This window comes from Pipistrellus kuhlii, unplaced genomic scaffold (assembly GCF_014108245.1).
Source record: "Pipistrellus kuhlii isolate mPipKuh1 unplaced genomic scaffold, mPipKuh1.p scaffold_m20_p_8, whole genome shotgun sequence".
NCBI lineage: Eukaryota > Metazoa > Chordata > Mammalia > Chiroptera > Vespertilionidae > Pipistrellus > Pipistrellus kuhlii.
In genome coordinates, this window is record NW_023425584.1 from 62,193,909 (window position 1) to 62,219,798 (window position 25,890).

General features: G+C 38.5%; 1 protein-coding gene across 5 annotated transcripts; it reads right to left on the reverse strand.

Annotated features, from left to right (window-relative positions):
- Window positions 1–2,635: 2,635 nt before the first annotated feature.
- AADAT (aminoadipate aminotransferase) lies at window positions 2,636–25,301 on the reverse strand. Of its 5 annotated transcripts, XM_036424272.2 has the most exons (13): window positions 24,798–25,272; window positions 23,984–24,152; window positions 22,322–22,454; window positions 19,771–19,845; window positions 15,717–15,926; window positions 13,340–13,405; window positions 11,213–11,295; window positions 10,640–10,736; window positions 9,098–9,159; window positions 8,796–8,860; window positions 7,218–7,324; window positions 4,199–4,300; window positions 2,636–2,716 (listed from the first exon to the last, which is right to left on the reverse strand). In XM_036424272.2, the coding sequence occupies exons 1-13, from the start codon at window positions 24,862–24,864 to the stop codon at window positions 2,675–2,677; spliced, it is 1,278 nt and encodes a 425-aa protein (XP_036280165.1). In that variant the 5' UTR covers window positions 24,865–25,272; the 3' UTR covers window positions 2,636–2,674. The 5 variants fall into 5 exon arrangements, 4 of the variants coding, with proteins under 4 accessions (XP_036280165.1, XP_045432475.1, XP_036280166.1 ...); XR_004985671.2 differs by lacking the exon at window positions 7,218–7,324 and having other exon boundaries at window positions 24,798–25,300; XM_045576519.1 differs by lacking the exon at window positions 4,199–4,300 and having other exon boundaries at window positions 24,798–25,301.
- Window positions 25,302–25,890: the final 589 nt, after the last annotated feature.

Below are 25,890 nucleotides of genomic sequence, written 5' to 3' on the forward strand. Positions count from 1 at the left end.
AAATGTCTAGACATGGGATTTCTGGTGGGTGGGAGGGGGTTTACTCAGTAGCTCTGGGTTATCCAAACAGTACACATTCCCTAGAAAGGCTGTTCCATGACTGGCCTTGGCTGGTTCCTGGGAACTAAGTTCTTGGAATATTCTGACTGATAAGAGTGTTTTGCACGCGTTGGGTCATGAGCCATGCTATAATAGCTTTTCCAGGTGGTTTATACTCACCAAGTGGTTTATGTTGAACACCCTCGTGCCCTCTGTGGGGTTGGAGCTTCAGTGACTGAGGTTAGTCATATAGGCATTATGCATATGCCACTGACCCCCAATGTTCTGGACAACCAGGCTTAAGTGAGGTTCCCTTGTTGACAAGACTTTGCACATGTTGTCACACATCATTGCTGAAGGATGCAGGCACATCCTGTGTGACTCCAGGGAGGTGTCTCTTAGAAGCTTGTGCCTGGTTTCCTGCAGACTTTGCTGCATGCACCTTTCCCTTTTGAGATCTTACCATATCCTTTTGCTGTAATAAACTGTGCCTGTGAAAACAACAGCTTCTGCATCCCCTGGGTCCTTTTAGGGAGCCACCAAGCTTGAGGATAGTCTTGGAGACTCCTAACACAGTGGCCCACTTGGCCTTCAGTTGCTGATAAGGAGAACTGGCCTAGCCGGTTTTGGCAAACAGTGCTTATTATAATGTATTCTGTGGTTTCCAAAATTGTTGAAATGGCTGAAAAAGTAGATGGAGATTCCAGGAACCATTTCTAGCCCCAGAATTTCATTCTTGCAGAAGCAGAAACTACCAAGAAGCTGCTTACACTCCGCTTGGACCCGCTTTTAACTCAGTTCTGAATCCAGGCACCTGAATGGAGGAATTTTAATCATACCTGGAACTTCAAAGGGGGTCTGCAAACGTAGTATTTCACTTTTACAGTCTCAAAGACTCAACAAAAAAATTAGAATTTATGCCTAGTCAAGCCACAGTATATCATCCATTGTGTTAGAGAACATAAACATTTTAATGTTCCTTGATACTGCCCAATTGCTTTTTTTTTTTTTTTTTTTTTTTTTTAAGTTTGGAAACTTTTGCATGGCAATGACAAGTGAGGCTCCAGTTTTCTCGTGCTTAGTATCAGGGGAAGGTAATTTAACGGACAAACATAAATATTAAGGGACAGACCAGTTGTCACCTGTGTTCTCTGCCTTTCTCTCACTCTGTTTTTCTTAGAAGAAATGGATGCCTATAGATTGTGGTTAATACTGGGGATTACAAATCAACTTAATAAATCAATTACTCCATGTTGGTGACTAACAAGGCATTCATTTATATAATACAGGCTAAGCAATTTTGGTTATTGTTGAAAACTACTGAATAAAGTAAGTGGAAGGCTAGTTTTACTTTTATTAACTCTCTAAGTTACACTTTCTTCTTAGGTTCTCCATCTCAATCCTCCTCCAGGCTCTGAGTCTTCACAATATCTCCTAAATAACTACTATTGGTTGTCTTAGAAAAGGGATTTGAGCCAGCTGATTTGAGTTCTGAGGTGAGATTTTTGCTCAAGAGCTTTAACTGTAGGAAGATGTAACATTTCAACTGGATGCCAGGAAAAACCCCCACACTATACTACTGAAGTTTATACACACAAAGGATGGCATAAATTTCCTAACTCCTTAAAGGAACATAACTTTACAATTACTGGATCTTGGAACATGAAATAATTTGTTGCACAGCATTAAAAACAAAACAAAACACAGGGTATTTATGATACACTACCATAACAAAATTCTATTCTTTTGTATGTTACATGAATATGTATAAAAATATTCAAAAGGACCAATGATAAATGCTGACAGCAATTATCTTTGGGGGTGTGTGTGTAAGAAAATAAGTGGCTGCTCTTACTTTATTCCTTATATTTCCTGGCTTGTTTTGAAATTTTTAAATAAGCATATATTAATTTAGTAATATGATGGGAAAAATAAACCTTTTAAAAGGTGAGAAAGAAAATAATCAAATTAATATATTGTAAATGTCTCAGGGGGTTGTAATATATTCAAATTACATAACTAATAAGAGTATGTTTTTATAAACTGTGCAGTATTATGAAAAAGCAATGTAGTAAATTTTTCTAAGTCCTGATTTCTCCTCCTTATTTGGAATTAAAAGTCTGATGTCTTTAGGTATGCTTAGTTTCAGAATTTTATTTTAAAGGGATTTTTGTGGCATAATATAATATCTGTGATATTCTTACTGAAATAATTTATGATGGTCAAATTCTAACAATTTTTTCAACAAGATTTTATTACATTTTCCTAAAAGATAGAAGAAGTTTACATACCATTTTGGATTTGTATTTTCAAAATAGTTTATTGCAAATGTTAGTTTCAAAGAAAATTAAAGGGAAATTACAAACCAGTTACAAGTTCTTTACAATAAAATTCACAATAAAAATAATTTTTTTCAAGTTGAAAATTTATCAAAAGGTATACATAGATTATAAATATATTTTGGCAATATGGTGGATTTAAGGCCACTTTAAAAGCTGTCTAATTAATGACTACAGATATGACATGTCTGTTGAAAATCAATCTGTAAGTCTTAATCAATAATCATTTCTTGCTGCTATAATATCGAAGTAATTTATTTAAAAAATCCATGAGTACTATGAAGAGTTTGATGTCCTCACAAAGATTCTTTTATAAGTTCGGCTAATCTCTGGAAGGCCTAAAATAGAAAACAGATAAGAATTAATGAAAGAAGGGTGCTATTTAGGAAAAATTTGTCAGAACATTAAAAATTCAAACAAAGAATATCCATTTAGACGGTGAGATAAGGCAATGAAAACCAAGTTTAACATTAGTTTTATCATGGTCGGATGCCATCAGTGTCATAATATATGTACATATAAGCATATCAGATTCCCAGGATATTTATTTTGTTGTCCTTGTGGCCCTCAAGGTCACCACTTTCGATTTTCTCTGCACCACATATTCATATTCTTTTTCCATGTAATCTCTCACCTGCATATACTGGTACATTATATATAGTTGAAATTGTCCAGATTATATAAAAAAGTATAAGCCCTTGCTGAGTGGCTCAATTAGTTGGAGCATCACGCTGTATATGCGGGTTCGATTCGGTCAGGGCACATGCCTAGGTTGTACATTCGATCCCTGGTTGGGGCGCCTACAGAGGCTGCCAATTGATGTTTTTCTCACATCAATGTTTCTCTTTCTCTCTCTCTTTCTCCCTTCTTCTCTCTTTAAAAATCAATGAAAACATATCCTTGGGTGAAAATGAAACAAAACAAAAAATATAAAACATATGAAAAGCATATTTAATGACACGAGAAAGCAAATAAATAAAGAACACACCAAGAACCAATCCATCTGCAAAGACAGGTACCAACTCATTTTGAGGTTAATGGCACCATTCAATTTATGGGTCTTCTGCTTGGCTTCCCAGACATATAGTTCTGAGGCACTTATTTCTTTGCTTCTTATTATTTTGGTTAAAGCTGGATTTTGTGATTAATCTGAGAGTATTATTCTCTTTGACTTGCTGATATTTTTTCTCCTCAATGAGAGAGACTGGCCTTAATTTGTACTTTGGGCTCGTGTTAATTCTATGAAGGAAGGAAAGAGATTTTTTTCATAATATACTGGTGATCAATGAACACTGTTTAGTAGGTCTGAAAACTCTTCTTGAAAACAAAAAAATTAAACTTCAACTCAGTCTCTTCATTTGTCTATAGAAGTCTAACAACAAAATAAATGTCTTTTTATGGTAGTTCATGACTTTCAACTAATACTTTTTTTTTTCTTTCAGAAACCCAAGACATTAAGCATATTGTAACTCACAAAATGAACACATGCACCAAAAAATAGAATTGATGAGCCCTGGCCAGTGTCAGCCAATGGATAGAGTGTTGGCCCATGCACTGAAGCATCACGGTATCAATTCCTGGTTAAGGTATGTACCTGGATTGCAGGTTTGATTCCTGGCCCCATGGAGGCACATGTGGGAGACAACAAATAGATGTGTCTCTCTCGTATCAATGTTTCCCTTTCTCTCTCCTCCATCCTCTTTCCCTCCCTTTCTTCTAAAAAAAAAAAAATCAGTGGAAATAATATCCTCAAGTGAGGATTAACAACAACAAAATAGAATTGATATCTAGTGTTACACTGAAGAGAATACCATACTTACTATATCCATTTGTTCTGGAGAAGCCAAAGAGAAGGATGCTCTAAAGTAAGGACTAGGAGCTGAGCTGTCAATGTAGAAAGCATTTCCAGGAACCATTAATATCTAAGAGAGTTTATGAAAAATAAGCGACATACCATTAAAGAAAAATTGAAAGAAAATATAGGTAAATAAATTTCAGAATGGGGAAGGACTTTTAAAAGTTAAAGGCAATGAAACAAATCACAAGGAAAATTTATGTAAAAATCCTGTATATTATACAATAAACAAAAATAAATACAGAGAAACTGGAAAAATGTCTACAATAAATATGGCAAATGCAACATCTTCTCCACATATAAAGAATGCACAGAGCCCTGGCTAGTTTGGCTCAGTATTTAAAGCATTGGCCTGTGGACCAAAGGGTCATGGGTTTGATTCCCAGTCAAGGGCACATCGTACCTCAGCTGCAGGCTGGATCCCTGGCCCTGGTCAGGGTGCATGAGGGAGGCAACCAATTAATGTGTCTCTCTCATGTCAATGTTTCTCTCTCTCCCTCACTTCCTTCCTCCCCTCCACTTTGCCTGAAAATCAATGGAAAAAAATATCCTTGGGTGAAGATTAAAAAAAAAAAAAAAGAATGCATAGAAATAGAAGAAAAATACTAGAATTCTAATTTTTATGGGCAAAGGGCTTACAAAAGAAATAGAAACAGAAACAACCATAAATAAATGTTTAACCTAACTAGAAAACTAAGTTCCAATGACAAGATGCCATTTTTAAGTTATCAAATTTGGAAGTGACTTTCAAGCTGGAATCTGAAAGATAGGTAGGTGTTGGCCAAACAAAAAGTAGGGGAAGAATATTTTAGGGAGATTATACAGAGTGTAAAGGCCCTGAGATGGGAAGAAAAGAACTGAAAGATGGTAAAGAAAAATTTAATAGATAAAGCAAAGGAATAACAATGTTGAGTAAGTGTGTCAAGATGCAGTGGCAAGAACCACTGTGGTTCTTGATGACCACTGTGCAGACAGCTTCCTGTGGCAAAGTACATTTCCTCTGCCTCCTGGGCAACATGTGTCTTCTACTGGTATTCCCCAGGCTCTTTCTAATTACATATGGACACATGATTGAATCCTAGTCAATGGGTGTGAAGTTATGTGTACTACTTCTAGGCCTGATCCATAAAATTCTTCCCCTGTGTGATCCACCATGTTCTTTCCATTTTGTAGCCATGTGGACTTTATGTGTTGAAGACTGCAGAGCAAGGAGATAGAAGGAACTAGGGTCTCTGAATTCTGCTTGGAGTACAGTTACTTGAAAATCAGTTACTTGAAAATTTTATGTGAGTCAGAAATAAACATCACTTATGCTAAATCTTTAACATGATATTCGAAAGTATTAGTAACTGCTTGTTGTTACATGATACAAATCTGGGCACTGTCTGTTAAGGTAAGAGGAATAGAGACTGGAATGATTAGTGTCACCCTGGGGAAGAGATTTCAAAGCAGAAGATAGGTTTTTATGTCCTTATTAACAATAAAATGAAAATAAATTTTCCCAATTTAGCTGAAAAGTTTTGGGATGTGCTAGAAGCAAATTGCTGTAAGAGAATGAGGGAGTGGTAAAAGTCTCTCTGCAAGATGACCAAAGTATGAGCTAAGGCAGTGATGATAATGTTGGAGATTATTTAGAAAAGTAAAGGTACAGGCAACAGGATATATGGAATAAATGTAGAGCCTAAAAAAATGCAATAAAATATAAAGTCTATATCCTTAGCATGTTGCTTAGAGATACATACAAATAGCCACTTATCAAATGTTCTTAAAGCTAATGGCATTGATAGAAAACCAAAGAGAATATAAAATTGATTTGTTATACTAAAATGTATTTTTTTTAAAATAAACCAGTTAAATATTTATTAAGTACCTACTGTGTGCTGTTACTAGGATTAGAACAATGCATAAAACATGAGTCTTTCCTTCCAGTAAGACAGTTGGAGAGCATGAGTGAGCTTCCCAAGGGGGTGAGGCTGGCCCAGAAATCCAGCCAGTTGCCAGTCTAACCTTTAGACTGCTTCATCTCTTATGCACTGGCAGGGCACTTTGCCACCATCAACACAATCTGTTCTTTTGTATCATTTATCCTATTGCTTCACGACAAAAATTGATACTAGAAATAGGTTTTAGTGTTTACAAAAGACTGATAAACGTGGTAGGGGAATTAATTAATGGAGAAAGGATAATTTATTTGGTAAACTGGAAAGTTACACAGAAAAATACTTGGATTTCTGAGATTACTCAATGCCCCCGAATGAAATCTAAATATACTTATGATTCAAGTACAAAGGGAGAATTAAAAAACATAGAAGAAATCATCATGGGCTAATTTAAAGTAAAAATAGAGGATAGAAACTTTTCTGTGTAATTTTAACCATGTAAAATAATTGTACTCGTGTAGCCAAAATATCAGCTATATATAGGCTCTTCAAGAAAATACACCACAAATGGTAATAAAATTTGGGTGGTAAAATTGAGCTATTTAAACATTTTTCATTATATTTTTCTAAGTTTGCTACCATGTATATGGTTTACTTTCATAATTGGGGGGGGGTCTCTACTTTAAATATTAATGGCTAATGCCTATTGAACATTTACTAGACTAAGTGCTTTATATATATTTATTAAATTATCATAAATTATCATAACCTTATGAGGGAGAAAGTCTCATTATTACTAAAACTCAGGGAAGGTTAAGTAAAGGGTGGAACTGGGATTCAAACCCAAGGAGTATGGTTCCAGGACTGTGCTCTTAGCCATTAAACCAACCAGTAGCTGAGATCAATGACTATATTTCCATTAATTTAGACCAGAATAATAATTTTGTAACCCCAGAATCTATTATGTTTTTAATAATGAGATAACATATCTGATATTAAAGCATTTTGAGTTAGGGTAGTAGGCAAAGATAAAAATCTCTCTCCATTGTTATTTAAGTAAGAAATTACATTAAAGAAACAGTATAACTATTTCTGCCTTTTTACCTCTTTCTTAATGGCTTTTTCTTCAACCAGTTTTTTTACATCAGAAATGCCCTTAATTTTAAACCATACAAACATCCCAGCAGTAGGAGCATGCCATTCTGCCAAACCTATAAATAGAAGAAGGTAGTAAATATCTGCTGAAGCTATATTTGATATCTCACATCATTTAATGACATAATCACAATGACTATAAACTAGTATTTCCATAAAAGTTCCTTCAGTGATAGCATTTAAAAAAAATATAATTTTATGAGTCCTGAAAATTGATGGTTTGAGTTTTATTTCAAAAAGTGAGTAAGCCCTGGTCGGGTAGCTCAGTTGGTTAGAGCGTTGTCCAGATGCTCTGGGGTTGTAGGTTTGAGCCCCAGTCAGGGCACAATCAATACTCAGCCAGTGAGTGCATAAATAAGAGGAACAACAAAGTGATGTCTCTTGCTCTCTCTTAAAAAAAAAAAAAAAAAAAAAGTGAGTGAGAAAGGGGATGAAGGCAGGGAGGGAGACTCGTGTGTGCCTATTTTCGGCTTTAGTCAGACTTAGGGTGGCACAAGAAGTCTAGTGTCATGTCTACTTCCTTTAGTTAGAACCATATCTGAGCCAAATATGACTCTTTCAATTTTAGAAGAGGATTCTTCAACTCTTTCTAGTTTCTTCCAGTGTTTCAATAAATGTTATTATTTATGTAATAATTTAGAAGTTCCATGGATTAAAGTTTTTATTGGAATGTAATTAATTATGAAAAGAAGTACTTAAAGTTAGGAATTCCAGTTGCATTTGTAGGCTTTATGCTTTGTTGAGTATTAGGATAGAGAAACCAAGAAGGAAGGATAATTATCTTGGACTTTAATTAACGTATTTTTGTTGCTGTTAATTAAAACCCTTTCTTCAGCTCTACTGTACAAAATGGTAGAATAATGCTCTTTATAAAAAATAATTATATTTTCATCAATACTTCATAGGAAACAAGGTATAACAATATTGAGGAATTGATATATTTTGCTTACTATTATTCATATTTTTCACGATATAATTAAAGCCATGTAATTCATTTTACTTACTTATTTTTAATAGAAAATGAAACCCTCCTTGTAATCAAATTAGCAATAGAGAGTATTAGACAGATAAATGAGGTTAGTAATGAGAAATTAAAAAGCAAATCATTTGTAATGAGAAATCCTCTGTAGACTGTATTAGTATTTTATCTTTAGATAATCTAGTTAGAAAAAGAGTATGTTGTTTGTTTCACAATTCCTCTTGTACTTAGAGGAAAATTTTGAAATAACTCTAAAAATTTTTGAGTATAGATGTCATTTAGCTTGAACTAACTTATTGCTGGTTGATTATTAGACTAATTAATGTTTTTTTTAAAGGACAAATTCCTTGCAGCAGATAGGTAGAAATGGGTCAGGGTTTGCAGAATGTTCCTTCTGAGATTATTTGTAGAGTAATATTTTCTTGACAAGAATACTCCTGGACTCTTGTTTCTTTCCCCGGGATTATTAACAATACTATGCAGTGTTTATTACCCACTTCTATAGGTACTGCTGTTTATCGAAGGATGGGGGGATATATTCTACTCACCACTTAACCACTTGTCTGCAGCTTTCAGTAATGCATCCTTTTGCTTCCTATAGTAATCAATAACCCTAGATGAAGAAAACAGTAAAAACGATGTGTTTCATCTTTTCAGAAACTAGGAGGTTCTAGAAGAATCCATTTTCTACCTTGATGAAAATGAATGCCATATAAGGAAATTGAGCATATTTACTTGACTTGTCTGGTTGGAAACTTTTTACCACTGTGTTTTTCTTTCATTGTGGAATAATTAAAAATTATAAGGCAGAGTCCATTTCTAGGTGAAAAATGGGACCTGAATACCATACCTCTCTATGTGAGCCAGGAAGCCCTCCTCTCCCCACTGGTGAAGAAGCTGTGATACCATGAGCTGAAAGAGGTAAGACAATAACAGATATGCTTCATCCTCTGCAATGTGTTTTCTGCCAGACACTCTTGAGTATAGGTAGGTAAACCACCATAAGAAAATAGAACAAGCTGGCCCAAGCTTTAGTCAGTCAGTGATTTAGAATAAATGTTAATAACAAAGACAATGATAATAAAACGACAAATATTTATATAGAGCTTGCTGTGCCAGAAACTATTGTAATGCATTAGAATATTTTAGCGAACTTAATCTTATATTAACCTCATTAGGCAGGTTATTATTTTTACTTTGCTGATGGGAAAATGAGGCACAAGGGTTGTTAACTTTCCTGAGGTCACACAGCTCGTCACAGAGCCTGGATTCGAGTCAGAGGCCCAGCTCCAGATCCATGCCATTAATTACCACACTGCACTTCCTCTCTAAATATAAAAAACACATAGTAGTTGTAATATATACAATTACATAATATATTTGGAGATTTTCTATCTAAGATGGAAATTCTAAATGTCATGAATGGATAATGAAGTTTTGTTAGTAACAAAACAAAACAAAACAACAACAACAAAAACAACAACAAAAACAAAAAAAAACCAAAAAAAAAAAGAAAAGAGAGAGAAAAGTCCCCAAACATGATAAAGTACTTTATGAAATGTAAAATAACAAACAAACATCCTATTCTACATAAATTCTTCTATGCAATTAGGCAGCAATTCTATCCTTAACATCTACTTCTATGGTTGCCTTAGGAATGGAGCCAATAATTTCTCAAAGCTTGTGAGGAAATTTACACATTCTCTAAAATTAACTTTTTAAAAATTAAAGTACATACCAACAAGTGTCTTTAGGACAGGTTAGCACATGCGCAGTGAAGGCAATGATTCATTAGACAAGTTTGCAATTCTTGTTCTCATTATAAATTTTAATACAAAGAAACCCAAATTATATTACTGCATCAAGCCCAGTTCCATTATGTGAAGTTCAACAGATTTTATGGAGTTCCTGGGCTGGATGTGAGGGATAGCAGAGGAATAAGACCAACTCGCATGGAGTTTAGTCTTTGCCACAAAATAACACCAGATTAATTTGATTCTCATCTATAATAATAAAAGCGTAATATGCTAATTAGACTGGATGTCCTTCCAGACATCCTTCTGTCCTGCACAAAACTGGGGCTGTGAGGGAAGCCTGGGTCCCGGGTACCTGCCAGAGGTCGGAGGTAAACCCAGGTCCCAGGTGCCAGAGGGAAGCTGGTGCCAGGGGAAGGAAGGCCTATTCTTGCACAAATTTTGTATATCAGGCCTCTAGTTCGTCTATAAGAGTAAATGCCTACAGTGCCAGGTTTGCTGACTCAGTACATAATGGAACTAGAGATTCAATATGGGATTTCCCTCTCTGGCACCTTAACTCAATTTTATTTGTCAAGATCTATTTTCTATTCTTATCTAATTATTTTTTTTTTTCCTATTTCATAAATTGTTCTTACCTGTGTAAAAGTACTGGTGTGCAATGTTGAGACTTGTGTGTGTAAAACAATTCTCTCTATCAAGGGTTTTGGTCCAGTTATAAACCCTATTCTCAACCTGACCAAAAAAGAAAAAGAAAGAAAAGGTATAAAACCACTGTATTAACAATGAATCCATGTCGTTTTCCTGATTTCATTAGGAAGAGAGCTATGGCCTGGGGGCAAATGAACCTAGACAATGAAAACATCCTGATAAAATTAACTACTTTTTATTTAAAATTCAAGTGTACATTTAAAACATAACGCAAGTCTGACTAAGCATTTCTAAATGTGCTCTTTCATATATGAAGCCCCAAACCCCTGACCAGTTCCTCTACAACTTCTGATGAATGCCCAGGCTCCTTTGATGACTGGAGATGGACAGAGAGAGAGAAAGATAAGTCCTATATTCATATTAATAATTTAGCTGGTGTTTTAAGGCAAGTAGAATACAAGCATATTAAATGAGATTTGCTTGTCCAGAAAGCTACTGAGGCACAGTTTCTATCTCGGTTAGATCCAGCCTGATGTTAGAGACACAAAGGACAGCCTTACCCAGAGGACAGAACTTTGGAGAAAGAGTCCGCTCTGATGACGCGCCCATCAACGTCCATGGAAAGAAACGTTGGTGCCCAGGGCTTGACATGGAAAAGATAAACACTGTTGGTCTGAGAACTCTGTTAGTGACTATGTAATTCCTTCATGTAGAGACTGGAAAGGACATGGTTTCAAATAACAGTAGCACAACCAGCTTTTCCATTACCTTTATCTAAACCCTTTAAAATGGAATAAAAACAGAGATGCGTGCTCTTTTATTAGTATCTGCCTGTCTTCATGACTTTTCTGCCAAAAATGCACACACAAGGTTTTACTCATTTGCTCAAGATCCATTATTATGAATTTGCCCCAATGGTTGAAGTCCAAGATGAAAAGATTTAGAGGAAGAAAATGAGCCTTGCTGAGAACCAAGGTTCTGAAATCCCATAAGGTCCCCATGATGCCTGGCTGGCCTGATTGTTGGAATAAAATGCATCTGAATTAAAAAAAGAAAAAGAAAAACTAGTTTGGATAAGATATAAACAGAGGGGACCAGCAGCATTCAGGATTGTTTAAAAAAAGAATGCTGCCTCTTAGAATTAGAAAGATAAAAAGATGAGACCAAAGCTGAGAAATGTAGTCAATATGAAATAATGAAGTAGATGCTTAAGAAAATCATGTTGAGAGTGGGATGGAGGTTGGCAGACATGATATTCATTCATGTAATAATCTTTTCTGTAGATTTAAAGAAGGAACCAAGTCTCTGCAGCCCTGAGAGCAACTAAAGATAGTGTTTGATTTTGAAAAATCAGGCATTGGAATCACGTGTCACTACTATGTCCATGAGGAAAGAATGATTATGGATGTGTAGATGGATTATAGTATTCCATCTATACAATGTAATACTATGCTGATGTAAAAAAGGAAGGACCTCCTACCATTTGCAACAACATGGATGGACCTGGAGAGCATTATGCTGGGTGAAATAAGCCAGTCAAAGGAAAATAAGTAGCACATGATCTCATTCATTTATGGAATATAATGAACAACATAAACTGATGAACAAAAACGGATCCAGAGACAGAGAAGCATCGATCAGACTGTCAAACCCCAGAGGGAAGGTAGGGGAGGGTGGGGGTAAGGGGCAGAAATCAATCAAAGGACTTGTATGCATGCATATAAGCCTAACCATTGGACACAGTTACCAGGGGGTGAAGGCATGAGTGAGGGGGGGGGGGGGGATAAGGACACATATGTAATGCCTTAATCAATAAAGAAAATAAAAAGAGACTAGTAGTTGAGGCCTAGCTGGTGTCTTCAGTGGTTAGAGCATTGGTCCTAACTGAAGGGTCATGGGTTTGATTCCTAGTCAAGGGCACATACTTGGGTTGCAGGCTCGATCCCTGGCCTTTGGGGGTGCACATGTGGAAAGCAATTACTCAATGCATCTCTCTCATGTTGATGTTCCTCTCTCTCTTCTCCTTCCTCCCTGCCACTCCCTGAAAGAATCAATGAATAAAATATCCTTGGATGATGATTGGGTGTAGTTGACACCCAAGAGGAAACCCACTTTAGATCCCTGGTACGGGAGAGGGAGAGGGAGAGGTAGAGGGAGAGAGAGGGAGAGGGAGAGGGAGAGGGAGAGGGAGAGGGAGAGGGAGAGAGAGAGGGAGAGGGAGAGGGAGAGAGGGAGAGAGGGAGAGAGGGGGAGGGGGACGGGGAGGGGGGAGAGGGAGAGAGGGAGAGAGGGAGGGAGGGAGAAGGAGAGAGAGAGAATGACTGTAGTTGACACCCAAGAGGAAACCCACTTTAGATCCTTGGTACGGTGATTAAGGAGCTATGCACTAGGATCTGGAGTTCAAGACCATTAGCCCTAACTTTCTCTCTCGAAATGTAAGGTAGAGAGAGCCAGATACTATTTTTAAGGTAAGTAATTTCTGGAAAGAGCTGTAATACAAGAAATGAAAAATACTAATTCCATAGTAAAACTAAAAGACTATAAAAGTTGAAGTGGTAGTAAATTAACAATAATTTTTAAAATTCCAATGTCAGCGTGGACTAGCAGCCAGGTTAAATTCAAAGGCAGGGCAATAACTTACAACAATTTATCTTTTAATTGTGAAACAACTTCACATTGTTACTTACCTTGTTGAACTGGAGAAAATAGTAAGGATCATCTTCTATTATGAGAAAATCATATTTTCTTGCAAGCTAAAAAAAGGTTAAAATAATATAATTATTTCTTAACAGCTATCTAAAATTAAAAGTATTTTGGAATCACAATTCTTTATACTCATTCATTCAACAAGCTATTGAGTGCCTATTGCCTAGACCAGTGGTCAGCAAACTCATTAGTCAACAGAGCCAACGATCAACCACACAATGACTGAAATTTCTTTTGAGAGCCAAATTTTTTAAAACTTTAACTTCTTCTAACACCATTTCTTCAAAATAGACTCCCCCAGGCTGTGATATTTTGTGAAATTATATTCAAGGGGCCAAAGAGCCGCATGAGGTTTCAGAGCCGCAGTTTGTAGACCATGGGCCTAGACAATGAAGATAAAGAGATAAGGCTCCAAAAGCTCTTGTTCTTATGGAATTTATATTCTAGTGGGAAAGACAGAATATACATAAGCCACTGGATCATGAACAGAAGAAATATTGGATGGGGGACTTAAAGGCTAGATGGAACATTAAACAGGATGGAGAGAGAGAGGGAGAGAGGGAGAGAGGGAGAGAGGGAGAGAGGGAGAGAGGAGAGAGGAGAGAGAGAGAGGAGAGAGAGAGGAGAGAGAGAGGAGAGAGAGAGAGAGGAGAGAGAGGAGAGAGGAGAGAGGAGAGAGGAGAGAGGAGAGAGGAGAGAGGAGAGAGGAGAGAGGAGAGAGGAGAGAGGAGAGAGGAGAGAGGAGAGAGGGAGAGAGGAGAGAGGAGAGAGGAGAGAGGAGAGAGGAGAGAGGAGAGAGGAGAGAGGAGAGAGGAGAGAGAGAGAGAGAGAGAGAGAGAGAGAGAGAGAGAGAGAGAGAGAGAGAGAAGCTATTTCAGGTTGAATCATGGGGAAGCCTTTCCTGACAAGATAACACAAGATCTCAGAATGGCAGGAGGGAGCCAGTTGTGCAATTATCAGGAAATAAGCTTATAGAATGAGGGATGAGCAAGAGTAGAGACCCTTGGATGAGACAAAATTTGGCATATTAGAGAGAAGGCCAGTGGGCTGCAACAATGATGGTGAGAGCCTGAGAATAGCTGATCATCTCCCCTAGCTTTTGGAGTTTATTTTATATGCAAGGGGAAGCCACTGGAGGCCTGTAAATAGGAGGACCATGACACTGGCTTTTCGTTTACATTTCAGCAGGGGAAGGACATAAGTGGCTGCTGAGTGAAGAATGGTTAGAGGTCAAGAGTGGAGGGCAGTGGGGGTGAGGAAATGTCCCAGGAGACCAGCAAGGGAAGAGGTTGGTGTCTGAGAAGATGGGGAGAGCAGTGGTAGTGGAGGGAAATGGATAGATTTGGATAAATAATGTCCTCAGTAGAGTCCACAGAATGGATTTGATATAGTGGATGTGGGGAGGAGAAGGGGAAAAAGAGGAATAAAAGACAATGGGTCATGCTGGCACAGTGTAAGGAGATGAAGAATGGGAGGGGTTGTGAATGAGAGGTTTGGGGTGTGGCTGGCCAAAATCAAGAGCTCCCTGTGGCTATGTTAGGTTAGAAATGCCATTAGACATTTACATGGGATGCTGGATACAGAAGCTGGATAGAGAGGTCTGGAGTTCAGGCATCTCCATCACAGACACAGAACTGGATGAGTGTTGGAGCCAGGAGTGCATGAAAAATAAAAATGCAGTAAAAGGAATTGTTTGAAATTCTTCTCATGATTCCACTATATTGATTAAATTCTATATTACTTTAACATAGACTTGGTACTTACTTTGAAAAATGATTTGTAGTAAAAGGCTAGGGATCATAGTCAAGTACATAAAAAAGACTTTACAGAAAGGCATGTTTCTCTTATTTTTCAAAGATTCCTGCACGGCTGCATATTTGCTTGGTACTTCATAAAAAAACTGTTTATGGTGCAAAGCAACCTAGGCATTGTTGTCAGGTCCCTAAAATAGACTTTATAAAAGGCACATGCCTCTTATTTTCAAGGAATTTCTTTGTAAACTGAAATGACAATGAGCAATAAAGAAAAGAGACAAGTTGGAAATACAAATGTAAAATAATGAAAATTAAATAGTGGGGTGAAATATTAAATAACCTCATAGAATTTAACATCAGACCAAGAATGCTATTTCTTTTTATGAAAATATCAAAGGGAAAGAAAAATCTTAGAGTTAACAGAGGATGTAGTAAATTCTTGTGTTGAAATTTATTAGGATTGTTGGCATAGATGACTTCCTCTTATTAAAAATGATCTCCCTTGAAAGCAAGATGCTAATAAGAAAGGAAACGTGCATAGTACTCTTCTAAAGGGTAAAAAAGAAATAGGAACATAGCCACATACACATTTTTTTAAAAATACCTCATAGATTTCATTTTTGCGGTTACTTGTTAATGAGTTTCCAGTAGGGTTGTCGCCATTTGGGACAGTATAAAGAAATTTGGGGGTGTTTTTCTCGGGGTTCTTTGAATCTTCTGGTTTCCATTTGGAAAGTATTTCTTTGAGGGAGTCTGGAATAATCCCATATTCATCACTGGGAACATTAATCATGTTGCAGCCCATTGGTCGCAGCTGTTGAACACATAGAAAAAAGAAAAGAAAAAAAGCCCAAGATTCAGATCTGATTACAAAATGTGTCATTGATTCTTCTCATAACTAAGAATGTTACCCTTTATGCCCTTGAACATATAACCTGCAGTCGGCTCTACCGCCAGAGGGTTCAAGTTGTATGTGCTAATTCCACTGGCCCTGGGCCAGATTCCATTATTGTTCAAGAATATCCCCTGTCAATTTCCAGAGTAAGGATCCTACTTCCTTGCTCCTGTATGTCAGGCTTGGCCATGTGTCTTGCTCTGGCCAATAAATTGTGGGCAGAATGGTGTGTGTTCCTTCCAAGCAGAAGCTTCAAAATCCAGCTTGTGGTTCTCTATTTCTCTTTTCCCTCTGCTGTAAGACTCACAATGTTCCAGAAGGAGATTACTTCTGGCAACCTGGGGCTTGAGAAAAAGATGACATGGACCACAGCTACAGTTGCCTTGCAGTGGACATGCAGTGGGGGAGAGAAGTCTTTGTAGCTGTAAGTCACTGAGACATTGGGATCATTTGTTCCATAGCGCAACCTAGCCTCTTCTGGCTGAATTATCATGATACATATAATTAGGTCTTAGCTTTCAAATGCACACATACCATGAATAACACAGATCACTATTGGTCCATGCAATAAACACATATTGCTTATTAGCATATATCCTCATAGCTTGGCACATGGTTTATGTCTGGGTATATGAAAATATTTTACATGTGTGTGCCCATGCTGTTTATGTAGACATAAGTTTTATATTTGAAAGCATTATGTAATCTTAAGTGTTAGGGGTTTAGGGAAATAGTTAATAATTACTGTCAAATCATTAAGAAAAAACAATTATTTTACTTTGTTTTTTTAAATGTGGTAAAATTTATATAACAAAAATTTGACTGTTTTAAATTGTATAACTCAGTGGCATTAATTACATTCACAATGTGTGCACCCACCATCACTACCAATTTCTAAAACTTTTTTCATCACCTTGAATAGAAACTCTGTTCCCATTCAGCACTAACTCCCTATTCTTCCATTCCCCAGGCCAGGTTACTTCTGATCTACTTCTGTCTCTATGAATTTATCTATTCTAGATATTTTACACAATATTTGTTCTCTGTGTCTGGCTTTTTTCAGTTGGCATAATGTTTTCAAGGTTTATCCATGTTGCAGCATGTGCCAGAACTTTGTTCCTTTTTAGCTGAATAATATTCCATTGTATATACATACTACAATATGTTTTGTTTATTTATACACACATTGATGCACACTTGGGTTGCTCCCATCTTTTGGCTACTGTGCATAATGTTGTAGCAAATGTTTGTGTTTCTGTTTGAGTCCCAGTTTTCAATTTTTTTTGGATATATACTAGAAGTGGAATTGGTAAATCACATGATGGTTCTATGTTTAAAATTTTGAGGAAATGAAAAATTGTTTTACACAGTGGCCGCACCATTTTACATTTTCACTAACAATGTACCAGGATTTCAATTCCTCCACATATTTACTAATACTTACTATGTTCCATTCAAAAAGAAAAGCCATCCTGGTATGAAATAGTATCTACTTGTGGTTTTGATTTTCATATCTCTAATGACTAATGACGTTGAGTATTTTTTCATGTGCTTCCTGGCCATTGGTATATCTTCTTTGGAGAACTGCCTATTCAAGTCCTTTGTCTATTTTAAAATTTGTCTTTTGTTGTTGAGTTATAGGAAGTCTTTATATATTCTACATATTAAGTCTTTATCAGATATATAATTTGCAAATATTTTCTCCCATTCTTTAGGCTGTCTTTCTACTTTATTCATGAATGTCCTTTGATGCTTCAGAGTCTTAATTTTTTTATGAAGCCCAGTTATCTATTTTTATTGTTGCTTGTGTTTTTATTGTCATATCTACGAGTTTAGTGCCAATTCAAGGTTAAGATTTGCCCTTATGTTTCCTTCTAAAAGTTCATAGTTTTTATCTCTTACATTTAAGTCTTTTATCCATTTTGAGTTAAAATTTTATATGGTGTGAGGTAAGGGTCCAATTTCTTTCTTTTGCATGTGGAAATCCAGTTGTTCCATTATAACTTGTTGGAGACTTTTTTTCCTATTTAATTACATTTGTCAAAATCAATTGGCCACAGATGTATGGATTTATTTCTGGGTTCTCAATTCTATTCCATTGAAATATATATCTATCCAGCCAGTACCGTACTGTTTTGATTACTGTAGCTTTGCAGTCAGTTTTGAAATGGGGAAGTGTGAAGCCTCCAACGATGTTCTTCTTTTTCAGGATTCTTATGGCCTCTTTCAATCCTATGTGAATTTGAGGATTGGCTTTTCTATATCTACAAAAATGCTATTAGCATTTTGATAGGGATTGCATTGAATCTGTAGATCACTTTGGCGGTATTGGCTTCTTAATAATATTGTCTTCCAATCCATAAATAGGTGATGTGCTTTATTCTTTTGGATGTTATTATAAATTTAAAATGTTTTAAAATTTTCTTTTCAGATTGTTCTCTGGGAAAATAAATTTTTATAAAATCAATTATTATTATTATTTGTTAATCCTAACCTGAGAATATTTTTCCAAAGATTTTTTTAGAGGGAGGGAAAAGGAAGGGAAGAGACAGAGAGAAATATTGATGTGAGAGCGACTCATAAATTGGTTTGCCTCCCACATGCACCCTGGCTGGGGATTGAGCCTACAACTGAGATACGTGCTCTTGACTAGGATCTAACCCATGACCCTTCAGTTCACAGGCTGATGCTCTACTCACCAAGCCAAATCAGCTAGGGCTACAATATCAGTTTGATTTCTACTTAGGAATGTTGAAAAAATATGCCTTTTCATTAAGACTAATTGCTTTATATATTTATTTTTGTAAAGATAATATTAAATTTGAATAAAAGAGAAAATCAATGAAATATGAATCAATAGAGCATAAAGGTCCTCTCATTCAACTCCCCTATTTTAGAATTACTTTTGCAACATTTGTGTTCGGTGGCAATCAAGAGTAAGTGAGCACCTGCTGTGATGGGAAGTTAGGTAAGGCTCAGGGAGTCAGGTAAGGCTGATGGTTAGACAGTTGCTACACTGAGTTGAAATTGTTTCCCTGTAGTTTCCAGCCTTTGATTCAGTCCTCCCAACTTAAGGACATGCACAAGCAAATATAATTCTTCTGTCACATGGCTAACTTTTATATATTCGAGGCTAATTCTCATGTTTGTTGAGTCTTCTGTTTTTGGGAAATTGGTTCCTAAGACCAATCATCATACAGTATAGTTTCTAGTTCCCTATTCACTCAGACTGCTCTAGTTTGTATAAATATCCTAAAGTATTGTGCCCCAAATGAACCTAATTTTAAGCAGTGTGTTCTGACCATTACACAGCAGAGCCAGATGGTTAGTTCCTCTTTCTGGTTATTATAATCCCATTAATTTGTCACTGGAGTGGAAAATCTTAATTATACCATATTAAATTACAGTTATAGTAAACTGACATATAACATGATTATACTTAGGCATTTGGCAATTCAAGATGGTAATGAAAAAATAAATAATTGTAAATTAAATCACATTTCAAGTGAAATATTATGAAAACTGGACATAATTTTGTACAACCTAATTTAAGCATGTATTCATTTAAATTTGGTAAGAAGAAATGTACAAAGTGGAGGGTATATTTAAATAGTTAATATAGTTTGCGTATGTCATTTATGATTCTCCTATTTGCAGGTGAAAGACGTTATTTCTCAGTGGAAAGGTCATTCTAATGGTGCAATGGGTTTTTTCTTACTTATTATAAAAAAGAGAGCTGCCTTTTGTAGAAATGTATACTCACAGCTTGAAGTGTTCCTGAATAAACAGGTTCATTTAGGAGGATATTATCTCCACGATTAATGATCATTTCAAACACCTAACAAAAGAAAAATAGGTTGGCTTGCATAGTATTGTTTCCATTCTTAGAACCCCTTTCCTCCATCCACCCCCCATTTTAGTTTTAATTCATTAGGATTATAGAGTAGGAGTTGGCAAATAATCTGTAAAGTGTCAAGAGAGTACATATTTTGTGGGCCATAGTGTTCCTGTGGTAACTACTTTTTTCTGTCTCCATAGTGAGCAAGAGCCACAGACAATATGTAAACCAGTGAGTGTGGCTAAGTTCCAATAAAACTCTATTTACAAAATCAGATGAAGGCTGGATTTGCCTCTCAAGCCATCGTAGCCAACCTCTGTTCTAGGTTTAAATGAAAGATAACAACTGGTTTGTCTCCCAAAATTCATTTTATCCTTTTAGTTTTTCTTTGAAAATGTATTAATATTTATCATAAGCCAGTCCTGTATAAGGTCTGATGACAGAATGATGAATATAATGACATAGTTTTTACCATCATAAAGGTACTAGTCCAGGAAAGCTAGACACTAATTAAATAATGACTCAAAAATGTATATTTAAAAGTGATGAATGCTATTAAGTACAGGTGTGCGATGTTATAAGTGCTCACTGTAGGAGGACTTGGGCATTGAGGAAACTCAGGGCGTTCAGAGAGGGTTTCCCTGAAGAAGGGATGAGTTGGGGTAGGGGTGACAGTAGGTACATTTTGAGAAACTGAAGCAGAGTGTAAAGAGGAGAGTGGAATGAGATGAGGCAAAAGTGGGCAGAAACCATACCATGCAGGCACTACGCCAAGTGAGGCCAGTAAGAATTTTAAGTAGAGTGTGGAAAGGGGAAATCACAGGGTCAGGTCTGCTTTTTGAGATCATTCTGGCTATAATAACAAGATTAAATAGAAATGGAATACATGTAGAGAGTCTGGGAAGGTTTTATGATTATTTGGGACAGATAAGGGTAGTCTGAACTAGGGTAATGCCAGTAGGTTTGGAGAGGAGACCTGGGAGGTATTTTGGAAGTCAAAACCAACAGAACATAATTATGGACTACAGGGACACAAGGAGGAGGAGGTGTCCAGAATGACTCCTAGATCTTTGGCAATGGAACTAGATAGATGGTGGGAGTGGTGCCATTCACTGAAAAGCAGACCCAAAGAGTTGTCCATGTCTGAGGAGTGTGTTTTGGTTTGAGGTGTCTTCAAAACATTTTGTGATGTCAGGTGGACAGATACACAAATGGACTTGAAAGGAGCTTGGAAGTTATTAGCATATGATTGATCACATGGGTGTGAATGGAAGTACCAAGAGATGGTGAACAGATGAAGGGGAGCAGAGGTCCCAGGCCCGAGCCTTGAGGAACTCCGATAAATAATGGCTGTGTAGAGGCCACTGCCCAGAAGGCAGGCAGGTGGGCCAGCAGAGAGCTGTTCCATGCAGTGCTGAGAGCTCTAGAGGAGGAAAGCGGCTCAAAAGAATGGGGAGGTCAACAGTGTTCAAGGATGTTTAGAGGTCAAGAAAGACAAGGGTTGAGAAATCTTGGGAGATTTTGCAGTCAGTATGATGCATACTGATATCAATAGAGTCAGACAATAGATCTTTCCAGCCTAATCAAAGGGGTCTATTATGACTAAATCTTATATAAACCACAGAATAATCCTTTCTTGCCTTATATTGTTCACAATCCCCAGTTCAAGCCCCTCCTTTCTATTATGTTAACAACCTACATCTCTTTTTAAAGAAATAAATATAACTTTTTAAATTGATTTCAGAGAGGAAGGGAGAGGGAGAGAGAGAAACATCAAGGATAAGAGAGAATCATTTGATCTGTTGCCTCCTGCATGCCCCACACTGGGGATTGAGCCTACAACCCAAGCATGTGCCTTGACTGGGAATTGAACTGTGACCTCCGGTTCATAGGTCAATGCTGGACCACTGAGCCATGCTGGCCAGGTGATAAACACTGCCTTTATAATTATTCAAATTGTGTGCTTACATTTTTTTGGGGGGACACCCTATAGACCTAGAGAAGCACAGCCAGGAGGAAGACAAGATACAAGCATTGTGAGCACAGATAATTTATGTAAGTGGACATTTAAAGACATCAAATTTCACCTGAGGAGTATCAGGATATACCCTCTAAAGAACTTAAAAATTATATTGAAATCTCATAACAAAAGTAACAGAGAACAAAATGTGACCCAAAATCTTTGAGCCAGGTAAAATGAAGCGATGATCACTAATGCTTTTGGGAGGAGTTGAGACCTCCTTTAATGGGAACCTGTTGGAATGATTCCTAGCTCTGAGTCACTGACCACATCTTCTACATGTAAGAAAAATCAGGTTGGTGGATGTCTTTAAGTTCCCTGTTTATAATTCTAAGTAAAGACAAGAAGACTACTGGAAATTCACAAAACATGATCCTCTTGCTTGTCAGTGAGAGATGACTGTATTCATGGCAATACTTGATTTTTAATGTGTGGTACCTTTCCTTTCAGACTTACCTTACAAAGACCGTCTTGGCTGCCAGATGTGACACATATATCCATTTGTCCTTGACTGGATGGATAATGGACGGTGGGAGGATTATGCAATTTTACTTGTAACTTTTTTAGCCAGGACAACAGCTCTGGTATTCTAAAGCATAAAATGTATTTTAAAATTTATAATAGTAAATGTCATAATATAGGTAGAGAGGAATTAAATGGTAGCTATATATTAAGTACTTTATACATTCAATTTCAAAATCCTCAAACACTTTTTGCCAATATTAATATTCCCTATTTCAAAGATAAGGTAACAGATGTAGAGATTTAAAAGTTCACAAAGTCAGTCGGCTGATATTTGAATCTACATCTTTCTTAGTCTAAAAACCTATAATCTTTATTTTACAATAGAGCAAACACTTAATAATTGATTCTTTGTTCTACTCAGGACAATTTCCATAAGCTACTTAGAAGGAAAGTTTTTTTTGTATCATGGGAGGAAAGACCTATGTATATATTACATATCTATCCTATATAATAAAAGGCCAATATGCAAATCGACCAAAATGAGGAATGACCAGACACATACTGACCACCAGGGGGCAGATGCTCAATGCAGGAGCTGCCCCCTAGTGGTCAGTGCGCTCCCACAGGGGGAGCATCGCTCAGTCAGAAGCCCTGAACCAGGCTCACAGCTGGCGATAGCGGAAGCCTCTCTGGCCTCTGCAGTAGCACAAAAGACGTCTGACTGACAGCTTATGACATGCCCTGAAGGCTCCTCGACTACATGAGGGCGCAGGACAGGCTAAGGGACCCCTCCATCCCAATGCACAAATTTCATGCACCAGGCCTCTAATCTATCTATATAAAAGCCTTAGACCAAATAACCAGTCGTTATGATGTGCACTGACCAGTAGGGGACAGACAACACAAAGGACAGGGCTCCCTCCTGTTTGGAATGGGATTGGGCCTACAGAGATCAGGTTCTCTCCTGAGTGGATCGGCCTGCAGGGATCCGGCCAGGCCGAGGGACCCCTAGTAATTTATATATATAGGGTGTCCCCAAAAATACATACACACACTTTGAAAAATTATGAAGGCAGTGTTCATTAAAACATATTTCATTTTCAAAATTGAGCTATCAGATTGTTAACGTGTGTATACATCTTGGGGGATATTCTATAAAATCTATATTACATCATAATATAGTTTTCCATCACAGGAACTCTATAAATTATCATTAGAGGATCAGCTAAGGAAAATCTTAAGGTATGTGTGCTAATTTGCCTTTAAGAATTAAAGACATGTGAAGTGAGGGCAATGTGTTTGCATAGCTGGGAAGGGAACAAACTTCTTAGAAAATTGTCCAGCACTTAAAATTGCTGCTTCCTGCTTCCTGGACTATCCTTTTCCTCCCTTCTTCCTCTCTCTCTCTCTTCAGTGTCAGGTTAATGTAGTACTTTCTTCCAGAAGCCTTTGGACTCTCCCAGTCTTGTAAGGGTGAGAAGTCACCGAGGAGCATTCAATATCCTGCTACTTTTCATTCTTTTGAAAACTCTTCCCCAAACCTTCCTAACTGTTGAACACTCCAGTTAAGAAAAAAGACAAGTCACTTTATCAGCGGCCTTTAGAATATTGCTCATGAAAAGGAGCCAACAGAATTGTATGATTTATAGTTACCCAGCACTTTCAGAATACTGAAGGGCTCTCTTCATGATCTGTTCATCAAACTGGATGGCCTTCTGGTTGCCTATGTTGATAGTAGCAGTCTTAAAGGGGAACGTGTTTGGATTTGGCGATCCAGTAGCCAAGGAGATGACAGATTTCGGTGCTCTGTTCTGTAGCTCAGCTACAATAAACATGGAAGAGAAGAAAAACTTTCACGGAAAACATTCCTAGCTAAGTAGGTTGCATTACACTCAATAACACTGTCCAGTGAAACCATTTCTAGTGATAGGATGCTAATCTAGACATAGAATAACAACTGTCTGGACCTACATCACCGGTGGCAGAGCTAAGGAATGGAGGTGTCCAACTAAGAAGGCAGAGCGATCAGGATCATCTAGACAAGCAAAGAGCCCCAGTAACCGGAAACCTGCTCCATTTAGCCCCTACCTGTCTGTCTAGCTTCGTGGCTCACCCCCTTTCTCTCCAATTCACCAGGTCTTCCCCACTCTGCACGCGGCTGCACACTGTGTCTAACCCCTCCTAAGGGCCCGGGAAGAGTCTTTTTAGACAGCACACCGTCTCTATTACTCCGCCAAGTCCCACAGCAAACAACCTGTTCTCTCTGCTGCTGCTGCTGCTGCTGCTACTTATCAGCCTTCAGATCTAAACCCAGTGCATGTTTGCACACAGATCCTGACGCACAGTGAACTTCCGCGGTTGAATGAATGCAACCTAACGGTGACTGTAGGCCCCACCCACAGCGGCTCCGCGAGCCCCCGCACCTCCACCCGCACCCCGGGGGGAGGGACGCCGCCCCCGCACTCACTGTAGACGCGGATGGGAGAAGGCCGCCTGGCCGCGCTCTTCGCGGTGATGAACCGCGCGTAATTCATGGCTCCGGTCCCAAGCACCAAGCACCCTCTTCAGTAGCTGCAGACTAGAACAACCCAACAGCTGCGCCAAGGGCTGCCCCTCCAATCTGGAAAAGACGCCTGCTTGACCCCCAGGCTTAGTCCGGGTCCCGGAGCGCAGTGCTGGCTGAGCGCCTCCCAAACTCCCGGGCTGGAGGCGGCGCTGCGAGCCTGCGTTCTGCCCGGGCCTGGGGGTGGGAGGCAAGATTAGCAAAGTCCACCCGCCCGGAGATCCACTCCCTCTGGCGATCTCGCACCCCACGTGCTGCGGCCTCAGCAGAGGCCCAGGCCGCGCCCCCTCCCGCCCCGCGCCGCAGCCTATAGCGGGCGGGCCGCCACGCCCCGCCGCGCCGGGGTCACCGCCCCCGGGGCCCGGGGCCGCGGGGCGAGGGCGCGCGGCCAGGCGCCTGCACACCTGGGCCGGTGCCCGAACCGATTCAAAGCCAGTACGACTCTTGACCTTGCGCCTGGGAATTGCAGGCGATCCTGCGGCGGGGCTCCCAGGAGTGGGGCCGGAAGTCCCCCTCCTGATCCGTGAGTACCGCCTGGCGGCGGCGGCGGTCCATTGCAGGCGGCGGCTCCCGGACCGCGTTCAGCCTGGCGTTGGCTGCGCGCAGCTTTGCGCTGAGGGTCACCTGGCTGGTCTCTGGCCACGCAGGCAGTGCATTTTACCCTCAGGCCACTCTTGTGTAAAATACTGTCCTTTTAAAACAAAAACAAAAACAAAAACTTTTTTTTTCCCCCCTGGCAAAAAGAAATATGCAGGTGGCAGCTGAAGCAAGATTTAAATTGGGCAGCAAGACATTGTTCTTTTTGTCAAGTCAAAGCTCCCAGGACAAGGATTGATTTGAAAAATACTTGTTTGACATTTCCTGTGTCCAGTGCTTTCATAGGTACCGGTAAGGGCTGAGAAGAAAGGCACACGGAGCTGTGTGTATCGTGGCACAGTGGGGTAGTCCTAGGATTTGAGGGTGATAGTCCTTCAAAAAAGTGATGTTTCTACTGACA

Excerpts from the sequence above, each read along its gene's own strand:
- AADAT (XM_036424272.2), bottom strand. The coding sequence starts at position 24,864 with ATGAATTACGCGCGGTTCATCACCGCGAAGAGCGCGGCCAGGCGGCCT. Across the intron at positions 22,455-23,983 it reads CAGTATTCTGAAAGTGCTGG|AATACCAGAGCTGTTGTCCT; the intron begins GTAACTATAAAT and ends TTTATGCTTTAG. Across the intron at positions 15,927-19,770 it reads ATTCAGGAACACTTCAAGCT|CTGCGACCAATGGGCTGCAA; the intron begins GTGAGTATACAT and ends TGTGTTCAACAG.